The 12,280-nt window shown below is 42.8% G+C and overlaps 1 protein-coding gene across 1 annotated transcript; it reads right to left on the bottom strand.

The window, feature by feature from the left end:
• Positions 1-1,257: 1,257 nt before the first annotated feature.
• Positions 1,258-11,625, bottom strand: LOC120055696 (inhibin beta A chain-like). Its single transcript, XM_039003599.1, has 2 exons — positions 10,480-11,625; positions 1,258-2,881 (listed from the first exon to the last, which is right to left on the bottom strand). Exons 1-2 carry the CDS (start codon positions 10,982-10,984, stop codon positions 2,043-2,045), a joined length of 1,344 nt encoding a protein of 447 aa, XP_038859527.1. The 5' UTR covers positions 10,985-11,625; the 3' UTR covers positions 1,258-2,042.
• Positions 11,626-12,280: the final 655 nt, after the last annotated feature.

Below are 12,280 nucleotides of genomic sequence, written 5' to 3'. Positions count from 1 at the left end.
CTATGTGTCTACCCCAGAGTACAGAACTGTGAATGGTGCTAGTTGTCCTAGGTAATGGACTAAAACGCATGCTAAATAAAGAATCTCCATTGAAATAGCATTTCAAACCTTTACTTAGTAAAATCTGTGTCTGGGAAATCGGCTTTATGAGTACAGACCCTTCGAATAAATGTTCCTAAAGGTTTAATGAGATGGCCATATTAGGATCTTAGAACATTATACTATAATGAAATTCAAGTTGCGTAGTAGGTTAGCAACTTGAACATACAACTAATAAAGGGATACTGCAAGATTCTGGCAAGCCGTTTTTTACTTACCCGGAGTCAGAAGAACTCATGGATAGAATTTGTTTGTCTGCGTGCAGTATGAAGGAGGTTTAGCGGTACTAGTGTTAGCGTAATGACTGGAAGTGTACAGGTATGGTAGCATATGCTTAATTGCCAGAATCTCACAGTATCCCTTTAAAATGAAATGCTAAAGAATTCTGAGGTTTCCATAACTGCATTAAAATGCATTATACCTGGACGCTCTAAGTAAAGTGTTACCGATAACTGAAACAAAACACGACAGAAATAGTATAACGCATTGTGTTTAATGATGAAGCAAAAAATTGCTGCCAAATAAATTATATAAAAAAATATCCACAAGCAACAGTTCTGATTTGTACAACAAAGCAAAATAATTTTCAGTAACTCAAGTCTTCTCTTTTGTCATTGGAAGGGTAACACGCCAAATTCAAACACATTCACTGATCTTTGTATGTTTGTCATTTATGACATATGTAATGTTATAAATATCATCATATATGTCATATGTTTGGAACACCACTGCTCTCCAATTTCAGTTTGAAAGAAGTGTTCAACAAAAGAAGCAGGAAAATAGTCATACCAAATTGATTTAATCATTGGAAGACATTTTCAGACTCTTTGAAGTGTTAGTTTCATAATTTTCATAGATTGGTTAGTGTTTTTTTTCTTCTTTGTCATCACCAGTTGTTAGGAAGATTAATCAAGATGCTTTAGTAGAGAATGTCCTTCTGGTAAATGAATCATATTGAAAGCTAATGGTGCTCCCATCTTTGGCGTTACTTTGATTGAGAGACTGTCCGTAGCTATAGTATGTGTTAAATTTGTCTTGTGTATTGTCTTCTCTTTAAAAAATAGTAACCTTTATTTAACTACGCAAGTCAGTTAAGAACAAATTCTTATTTACAATGACAGCCTACCAGGGAACAGCAGGTTAACTGCCTTGTTCAGGGGCAGAACGACAGATTTTTACCTTGTCAGCTCAGAAATTCGATCCAGCAACCTTTCAGTTACTGGCCCAACGCTCTAACCACTAGGCTACCTGCAGTATCTCTTTATGCAGGCCCAAATGCCAGTTACCGTCAATGTGATCAAGCTGGCAAGAATGTTGGTATAGTGCAAATTTCAACATTCATTATTTTTATGTACAAAGACAAAGTAGTTCAGAAATGAATGACAATAATAATAATTATAATAATAAACCTTGTTAATAATTATATTAGTGTTTGGCTCCAGTAGCTGGTCAAACCTATGTCTTTCAAGTATCTCTCAACAATAACAATACAAACATTTGGAACACAGACACACATTTGGGAAAAAAAGTATAAAAAAGTCTACTTTGTATACAATTAAGAAACAAAACACATATAAAGAAACATTAACAAAAATACAACACAGCATAATACTTCATCAGTTGCATAGTTTTTTTTTCAGGGAACTGTTCCATGTTCATTGCAGTGCAGAGAAGCAGGAATCACATTGCGCATAAACAGTGATAAGTAGTCCCACTCTCAGTCTCCATTTAACAAAAATATATGATGTATCTCTTTTTTTATCTGAAAGTGCCACAGAGACTATTCCGATTTAACGATACCCTGTCAGATAATAAGACAAAACAGACAGATCAGTCATTGAACTCCCCAAAAATGTATTGTCCGTCATACCAGTTATATTATGTCCATCATACCAATGGTGACTTCTTATTATGGATGAGTCTTTACTACTCTGTACTGTCTCTTACGAGCAGCCGCACTCGTCCACGATCATGTTCTGGATGTCCTTCTTGATGATCTTCTGCTCCTCGTTGTAGTAGAGCATGGACATGGCACGTAGTCGCGTGGGCACGCAGCATGACTTGATGTTCTGGAAGGGCGGGTAGCCCCGCATGCGGTAGTGGTTGATGACAGTGGAGTGAAAGGACAGCGAGGAACCAGTGATGCTGGCTACATGGCTGGGGCAGTCACCCTCGCAGTAGTTGGCGTGGTAGCCCGGCGGCGCGATGATCCAGTCGTTCCAGCCGATGTCCTTGAAGTTGACATAGAACTGCCTCTTGCAGCACATGTGCATCTTGTCGTCGCACTCCAGGCCTCGTTTGGCACGGCGGTGAGCGTGTTCCTCCTCGCCAGGCCGCAGTACGACCATGAGGAACGGCCGGTGGGACTGTTCCCGCTCCTGTCCCGGTTGCTCGTCCTCGGTGGGGACCAAGACGGGTTTGGCACCCACCTCGGTGCACAGTGGGCAGGAGACTCGCAGGTCCAGGACTCTGCCACCGGCATCCAGCAGGGACTGGATGCTGCGTGGCACGGGAAGAGTATGCCAGCCGCTGCGCCGTGTGTCCACCATCTTCTCCGACACCAACTCCTCCTCCTCGCCCTGGGTCTCGGTGGAGGTGGAGGCAGAGCCTGGAGCTTTCGGCTTCTGCCGGCGGCGCTGCAGAAGCTGGATGTTCACTTTTCCCTTGGCTCGCCCTTTCCCCTTGACCAGCTTCAGGAAGAGCCACACGTTGGCCTGCTCCACCACCGAGAGCTCGCTGCCCTCCTTGGAAATGTCAAAGGTCATGGCAGATGGAGAGTTGCCTAGAGCAGGAAAGGGAATAGGGCATTTAGTCATCACAATGAGAGCAATGCTTCAAATGTTCACAGTCATTTTGGTTAGGCAACGCATGCATGTTTTTGGGGCCCTGCTAAAAAAAAATGTATGTTGAAAAAAGGCTGTACAGAAATGCTGACTGGAGCTGTGCCCCTTTCTGTCCAATAATGTAATTTCTAAAAATATTTCTGTCCTTTTACGGAACCCCTTTTGGCTTAAGAGCAACACCAGAGGTAAAAGCCGTATAGCCTCTTTAAATAAATTGAAATGCTTACTCTGTGTATTAAATAGAGCTTTGGGCTAAAGGAGAGATACACTATATGACCAAAAAAAAGGTATGTGGACACCTGCTCATCGAACATCTCAATCCAAAATCATAGGCATTAATATGGAGTTGGTCCCCCCTTTGCTGCTATAACAGCCTCAGGACTTGCTTCCATTCAGCCACAAGAGCATTAGTGAGGTTGGGCACTGATGTTTGGTGATTAGGCCTGGTCGCAGTCAGCGTTCCAATTCATCCCAAAGGTGTTTGATGGGGTTTAGGCCAGGCCTGTGTGCAGGCCAGACAAGTTCTTCCACACCGATCTCCACAAACCATTTCTGTATGGAACTCACTTTGTGCACAGGAAACAGAAAAGGGCCTTCCCCAAACTGTTGCCACAAAGTTGGAAGCACAAAATTGTCTACAATGACATTGTAAATCAAATCAAATCATATTTTATTGGTCACATACACGTGATTAGCATATGTTATTGCGGGTGTAGCGAAATGCTTGTGCTTCTAGCTCCGACAGTGCAGTAATATCTAACAAGTAACATCTAACAATTGACACAATATATACCCAATACACACAAATCTAAGTAGGAATTAATTAAGACTATATACATATGGACGAGCGATGTCAGAGCAGAACGGACTAAGATACAGTAGAATAGTATAGAATACAGTATATACATATGAGATGAGTAATGCAAGATATCTAAACATTATTAAGTGAATGAGATACCGTAGAATAGTATAGAAAACAGTATATACATATGAGATGAGTAATGCCAGATATGTAAACATTAAGTAACTAAGATACCGTATAATAGTATAGAATACAGTATATACACATGAGATGAGTAATGCCAGATATGTAAACATTATTAAAGTGACTAGTGTTCCATTCCTTAAAGTGGCCAGTGATTTCTAGTCTATGCCTATAGGCAGCAGCCTCTAATGTGCTAGTGATGGCTGTTTAACAGTCTGATGGCCTTGAGATAGAAGCTGTTTTTCAGCCTCTCGGTCCCAGCTTTGATGCACCTGTACTGACCTCGTCTTCTGGCTGATAGTGGGGTGAACAGGCAGTGGCTCGGGTGGTTGATGTCCTTGATGATCTTTTTGGCCTTCCTGTGACACCGGGTGCTGTGGGTGTCCTGGAGGGCGGGTAGTTTGCCCCCGGTAATGAGTTGGGCAGACTGCACCACCCTTTGGAGAGCCTTGTGGTTGCGGGTGGTGCAGTTGCCGTACCAGGCGGTGATACAGCCCGACAGGATGATTTCAATCGCGCATCTATAAAAGTTTGTGAGGGTTTTAGGTGACAAGCCAAATTTCTTTAGCCTCCTGAGGTTGAAGAGGCTCTGTTGCTCTGTCTGTGTGGGTGGTCCATTTCAATTTGTCAGTGATGTGTACACCAAGGAACTTGAAGCTTTCCACGTTCTCCACTGCGGTCCCGTCGATGTTAATAGATGGCTGCACCCTCTACTGTTTCCTGAAGTCCACGATCATCTCCTTTGTTTTGTTGACGTTGTATGCTTTAACGTTAAGATTTCTCTTCACTGGATCTAAGGTGCCTAGCCAGAACCATGAAAAACAGCCCAAGACCATTATTCCTCCTCCACAAAACTTTACAGCTGGCATTATGTATTGGGGCAGGTAGCGTTCTCCTGGCATCCGCCAAACCCAGATTCGTCCGTCGGACTACCAGATGGTGAAGCGTGATTCATCCCTCCAGAGAATAGGTTTCCACTGCTCCAGAGTCTAATGGCGGCGATCTTCACACCACTCAGTCAACGCTTGGCATTGCGCATGGTGATGTTAGGTTTGTATGTGGCTGCTCGGCCATAGAAGCTCCCGACCTAATCGTTTTTTTTTTTTTTTTTTTGGGGGGGGGGGGTGGATCTTGTGCAATGTTGGTTCCAGAGGCAGTTTGGAACTCGGTAGTGAGTGTTGCAACCGAGGACAGATGATTTTTATGCGCTACACGCTTCAGCACTCGGTGGTCCCGTTCTGTGAGCTTGTGTGGCCTACCACTTTGTGGCTGAGCTGTTGTTGCTCCAATACATTTCCACTTCCCAATAACAGCACTTACAGTTGAACGGGGCAGCTCTAGTAGGGCAGAAATTTGACTAACTGACTTGTTGTAAAGGTGGCATCCTATGACGGTGCCACATTGAAAATCACTGAGCTCCTCTTTAAGGTCATTCTAATGTCAATGTTTGTCTATGGAGATTGCATGGCTGTGTGCTCGATTTTATACACCAGTCAGCAACGGGTATGGCTGAAATAGCCAAAACCACTAATTTGAAGGAGTGTCCACATACTTTTGTATTTATAGTGTATTATGCATGCTATTGACAGTGGACAGTCCATTCTATCCAAACTCCATACTCTGTACAAGACTGTATTTGTTCAAGGTCTGTCATGTCTGATTAGGTGGGCTCGGATGTATCTTCCCCAGTCACTTTGGCATCTGTTAACTTTGGAAAGCAATGGGAGGGTTGTTATGAGCCTGGTTACACTTTATAATAACCTCCTAGTTACTTTCATGAATAAACTGTAGGTTTGGGTCCTGGAGATGCAGTGATTGGACATGTGTACGGTGTCCATATTAGGACAGCCTCATGGACACCAATTGGACATATTTATTGTCTGATATGGCTATTGTTCACGCTTAAATGCTTAAAAAATCTATTATAATAAATGTTATACAAACTTATACATTTAATGTTTATATTACTTGGAATAAATGTTTTCAAATAAAATACTAATGTACTCATCCTTATTCATGAAAGCTCTTATAAAGTGTTATTTCTAAAACAGATCCCCCTTTAATCTCATACTCTCTAACAAACGTGAGTTAATCAGAGCGTGTAGGACATTCTAACCCAGTCCTGCAGGATCGAGAGGGCCTTTGTGGGTTGTTCACACGCCACAGTCCTGGGTCATGTCCAATAGGGAGAAAACTTTTTGAAAGGAAGAGGTAAATACCTGAACTTGTCCAATAAGAAACGCTTGTTTAGACCTACATTATAAAAATGACCCAGGAGTGGTGGCCTGTCTACAGAGAGCTACTGAGAAGTCTCTCGCCACTGTCACCATGCTGCAATTGAGACAAAGGTCAACCGTGTGCAACCCGTCACGTAACAACACACATCCCCATATGCCAGCCCATCTCACATTGCACACCTATTCTAAGGAAAGAGGCACAACGCTGGAAAGAGGCACAACTCAGACACTTCATTCAGGATAAAGTGGAGTTAGCCTGCCCAGGAGCAGGTTAGAGCTGAAGGATTTCTTGCCATAGAACTGTACCTGCATGGGTAAAAGGTGAGCCACCTTGGTGTCAACGGTTATCCCAAGTTGAACTCAGAATTTACCAAAGTTAGCTCGCTAACTCCTCTATCCCACGAAGAAGTATACCCCTCAGATTATGACATGGAATAACAACAGATAAATACTCTTTAGGTGACCACAACAATGGATACTTTGTCCTGGACTAAATTAAATTGTGCCCACTTATAGAATTCCTCCATTACATCTCACTATATTAAAGTTCAACCCTCTCCTGTAGCACTTCCAGTGTCCAGTATAAGATAGCACTTCAAAAATGCGCATGAGGATCTGCAGAGCAAAAGTGGTTAATTATCTGTAATGTTATAACTATTAGTGTTCAATACTTTTAACACACACAGTGTTATTTTAACCCTCTAGTTTTTAAACACGTTTTAAAAATGTACACTCAAAAATGTCTATAGCTACTCAGCTAACACGTTTGGTTCCTTGAAAGTTGTGGGAACGTTCGTTTTTGGTTTCAAATTGGTTCTAGGAACAAAGCCATATGTTTTCTGACCAGTAAAACTGAATGTGTTCTAGGACCATCTGAGGAATTTTCGTGCATAGCTGGTGCTCAGCGGTGTCCTGGGAATCGCACCAAATTTATCACAGACAAATAGGACAACTACTTTAGCTAACCAAACAAAGCACAGTTACCACCAAAACAGTCAGGGTTGTACATTTTTTGGGGGTGCTTTGGGTGTTTTTGTACTGAAAAGGAAGCAACTGATATCTCATATGGATATGGATATGCATGTACAGTAAAACCAAACAACACTACATTTATTCATACTTTTTCGACAACAGCAATCCCTCCCTCCCTAGCAAGGCTCTCTATCTCTTTTTCCTTTTACTTGTAATGAATGAATGAATAAACAAAACAGGGAGAATAGAATAGCTTGAAAGCAAAGCGCCTCTAAATATATTTGGCTAGATAGCGCAGCAGATAAAAAAAGAAAAGCATCTTCCAAGATATCTCAGTCGGCGAGGAAAGACCATCGCCACTACAGGAATGTCATTAACGATGTGTTATTGGTTCCTGACTATTCATTCAGAGAAGACAGTAGTGCTGATTGCTGTGAGAGGTGGCAGGTGCCTCTCTCTCTCCCTCTCTCTCTCTGTCCCCTCCCTTCTCACTATTTTGGTCCTCTCCCTCTCCCTCTCTCTCTCTTTCTCTCTTGGTCCCCCCTCTTTTTTTCTTTCTCTTTATACTCTCTCTTTTTCTTCCTCTCTATCCTCTCTCTCTCTCCCCCATCCCCATATCCACTTATAGCCTCCACAGTAATTATTTGGCCCCATATTTGGATGAATGAAGTGATTATGTACGGTTAGGAACCCCGCAGGTATGTCGGTCGGGCCCTTCGACCCCCCCTCCGGCGCATCGTTAATGCCCCCCTAATTTCATCGGCACTTTTTTTAATCCAAGGTTCATACAAAAGGGTGGTTATTTAAAGCACCAAGCCATTATGCACATTTATGTAAGCAAACAAGCAGGAGAAGAATGCGCTTGTCACACGCTGGTTGCGCCGCTCTGCTGCCATACACAATGGCCAGCCCGCAATCAGGAGAGCCTCCAGAATCAGAGCATCCCCCTCGTTGCGGTGGCGTGCAGCGCATGAGAGCACGCTGTTGCACGTGTTGTAGTTCCGATGCATTGTATTAAAACTTTCCTATTATTGTTTTCGCGTTGTTGTCTGATCTCATCTCTGATTCATCCACTTCACACCTGCATATGAAAATTCCCAACCATAGATGTGAACGTGGTTGATGTATCTCAATCAAGCTGTTGACCCGATGTTGTAAAATTCTGAAAACTGAGGCCTAAAATGCAAAAACGTGTCTACTTTCAGTTCCTACGTGCTGAACACAGATACATTAGGATACAGTTGTACTGTGAAGTTTTCTGTAGTGATACAAAGTGCCACTAGACTTCACCAACCAAATGCTGGGTATAAATTAAACTGGGTTAGGTCTCATTCAGAGCCTGATCTTGTGGTAGCGTTGGTAGGACGGCAGTAGCTTTAAGGCCAATTTCCCCCGACTGCCAGACAATTGATTCCCTGCAAACTCCCTGCCTAGGAATTCCCACAGCCAACAGCCTAGGTTTTTTTATACACACAATTACCAGGCGATTCAATCAAGCAGTATGCGGTACATTGGTTAATAGACCAATAACAAAGAAAGTTTCAAACCTCTGCCAATAACAGATAGTTTTCAGTTTCCCCTCCCAACTCAGAGCACTCCAAACTAAATTCTTGCATGATAAATATTTTTTTAGCAAAACTAATTAGAATTTTAATGGAAATCTATTACAGTAAGGTACTTAATTGTAACCCAGAAATGATTTGATATTGATATTTAAAAAATGGCTGCATTGGGCCTTTAACGCTTACCCTAACCATAGCCCTAACCTCAACCCTTGCCGCAATCCTTGTTTTAAACTTAACCCTAGCCTTAGCAAGCAGTTGCTTATCAACAGATTGTTTGCTGATAGATTGACCATCTGTAGATCATCTATATGGGACTATACAAATAAAGTGTGACCCAAGTCACTACCATGTTTAAATCGGCAAGACCAACTAAGTGTGACAGAATTCGCTACCCTGTTTAAATTGACAAGACCTACAGCGGAGAAATGTATATGATTTTCCTGGATATGGCTATGGAGAAATGAATTGTTACCATTGATGTGCCCGCACACATACACACGAACTCCAAGAGAGGAGGATGGAGGAACAGGCAGATGCATGCACATACTAATACTCATGGTTATTAACACATTCACTAACACACAGGTTATTGAGCATTTGAGAGAATATTAATTTAGTCATGAATTATAGTCCATCTTGAACTACATTTATGCACATCTAGCATGTCACATAATTTACAATTCCTTGTTCTTAATCTCATACCAACATTTCATGTAACCTTTATTTAACCTGGCAAGCTGGCTAAGAACAAATTCTTATTTCCAATGATGACCTGGCAAACATATTTTGCAAAATCCTTAAGTGCCCTCTAGTAGCTGAGTACACACTGAAATCATTGGAGTCAAAAGCCGCATTCGACACTCGCTTAAGCGTGGGGAACTCGTGCTAGCTAAGGATGCCAAGGCACGTGGGTAGTGGGTGCGCATAACCCCCGAACGAAGAAATTGCAAAGGGACGTCAATAGTTTAATCTAAGCCGTGTTGACTACAAGTTCGAAGAGAAAGCCTTAAGCACCACAGACACACGTCAATATTGAAACAGACCCAAACCCAGGCACACACATTTAACACATGCAGGTAGCACGTTATTTTAATGCCCGCTTGCAGACTTTTTCATTTAATTTTTAAATCATCACTGTATATCTAATAAATCACTGTGTGTGTTTATTTCATGAAAACAAATTCAAATTTATATTTTAATCATTTATTTCCACGAGCCTCCTTTTGCCATTGAAATGCTCAGTCTGATCGTGATGATACAAATGTAAATATATTTACATACACAGCTCTGATTGGTCGATAGGATCGTCTAGACTCCAGAGCCTACCCAGCTTAGATCTTCAAAGTAGGAGGATGCATATGCAAATAAAAGATGACTGGTCATTGGTCAGAATAATCAGATCAGATTGCGAAAAATTACATCCCACCTAAACAGGCTGAAAACCCAGAAGTTTTTTTAAGGCTCTTAAACTAAAAGGGTATTATCATAATTTTCACAATTTCAGAGTGTTATTTCAACCTCATAGTGTGAAAATATAATTGAAAAAGATTTAACATTTTTGGGACTGCACTGCCCTTTTAAATAACTGTTTCCACCTGTTATTTATCAGGAAATAATTATGTGATAACAGTGAGTACTTTCAGGTACTATAACAAAGGATTAATGGTGCCGAGTGCGGCTTCTTTAAATGAATGAAACAAATCAAGAAAGTAATTGATGTTATTACTCTAACTGCTAACCACACAAACACACAGAGGCACACAAAATCGCTGACTCACCTGGCTCGGCAAAGGTGATGATCTCGGAGGGCGGCTCGGGCAGCGCCGCCCACTCACCGCCAGCGCCCCCCGGTCCCTCCTCCTGGATTTCCACCCTGCCGTCCTCACCCACACGGCCAACGTGTAATTTCTTGATGGCGTTGAGCAGGGCAGCGCGCGGCACCGGGTGCGTGATGTTGGGCCGTGCACTCAGGTGGAGCATGTTGAGGATGTGCCGCTTCACCGCTTCCACCATGTCCGTCTGGCCCGAAGTCTGAGCCAAAGCCAAAGACACAGATTCAGATGCTGATTCAAATCCAGGAGGGACCGGGTCATAACCCCTCCTCATCTGGGCCAGCACACAGGACGGACAGTGGGTCACCTGGGTCTCCTCCACCAGCCCCTGCTCTGGCATGGCCACATCCACCGCTGCCAGAGGTCCAGCCAAAGTAGGGGAGCCACATCCTGTCTGAAGCCTGGCCAGAAGCAACGCCAGCACCCCGGCCAACGCGGCTAACGAGGGCATCCTGTGCCACAGAACGCCGACTCACAAACGTGCACACAATCCTTGGAGAAAGGTGAGTAGAGGACAGCAGCACCCGCGGCGAGGGTGACAAAAGAGAAGCAGCACACCGGACAGCTCTCCTCACCTTATCTCTCCCGATTCACAAGGTGTTGATGGGGTTTCACCGACACCAACAAAGCACTTGTGTGGGAGACAGAAATAACAAGTTTGAGAAAAGTACAATCCTTCTCTGAGAGAGGTGCTGCTAGCTTCAAAAAGTTGGATGTTGGAAAGTAGAGATTTGAGACCAGGCAATGCCCTTGTATTACTCCTATGGGGTAAAGCACTTTACTATCTTTACTTGGTCCTCACAAACCAGGTCTTTGCTCCAGTCCTCATAAACCACTTCTCCTGTCAATTCCAGAAAAGCAAGCTCTCGGCTTTGTAAAACCATTCCTCCTGTTTTGTCCAGTTGGTAAAATAAGGTTTACTGTCTAAAAACAGAATATCTTGTCCAGTCTTTGTAAAAATGAAGTGGTTGGGAGAGTGTTCACTCTAGTTTAGTCCTTGCAAAAAGAAGTGTGGTGGTGTCCTGTCCTGCTGATATGCACAGCACTGGAGAAGTCTCAGAGAACTCACTATATCGGAGTTGAATGGCTTTGTAGAAGTGGGCAGGGTTAGAGTGCCTCTCACTCTCACCACTCTCTCTTTTGCCTCTCACTGTAATTATACCTCCCTCCCTTTCTTTACCCCTCCCTCTATACCCCCCATTACTACTGTGTGTTTCATTACTTCTGAATCACAACTATGTGTTCATCCTTTTAAATGTTATCTAACAAGTTCAACTTCAGGCAAACACAAGAGTCAGTCAGGTCACCTCCACAAGTTAGTCTATGTTTTTTGCTTTAATTTTCTTTATCTGTTTTGCTATCTTTCTATATAGTGTCTGCATTGGATGGTTTTTGTAGCATGCTTGTGGGGTTTTCTTGCACGTCACGATGGAGGAGGCGGAAGAGGCACTGTGTGCGCACTGAGTCTCCCTGATTCATTCATACCACACACCAACACACACACAGACGTGTTCACCCTCATCCACATTTTCACACACACACCCCAGCAAGCACATAACGTTCTGAGAACCATATGTTTCTTAGAGCTTGGTGAGAGCATTGTTGTCCTATGGTTATTTTGCATAAACCTTCCCACAGATATCTGTGAATGGTGCAGGATAGTTGCTTGGCTTTGGAACATTCTCAGCACATTTAAAGAACCTCACAAAAAAAACAACGTATTTTCTTACTTTACTTTTCCTAAAAG

The sequence above is a fragment of the Salvelinus namaycush genome, chromosome 11 (assembly GCF_016432855.1).
Source record: "Salvelinus namaycush isolate Seneca chromosome 11, SaNama_1.0, whole genome shotgun sequence".
Taxonomy (NCBI): domain Eukaryota; kingdom Metazoa; phylum Chordata; class Actinopteri; order Salmoniformes; family Salmonidae; genus Salvelinus; species Salvelinus namaycush.
The sequence above is the reverse complement of the archived record's forward strand: the minus strand, read 5'-3'. Positions and strand labels throughout refer to the sequence as shown.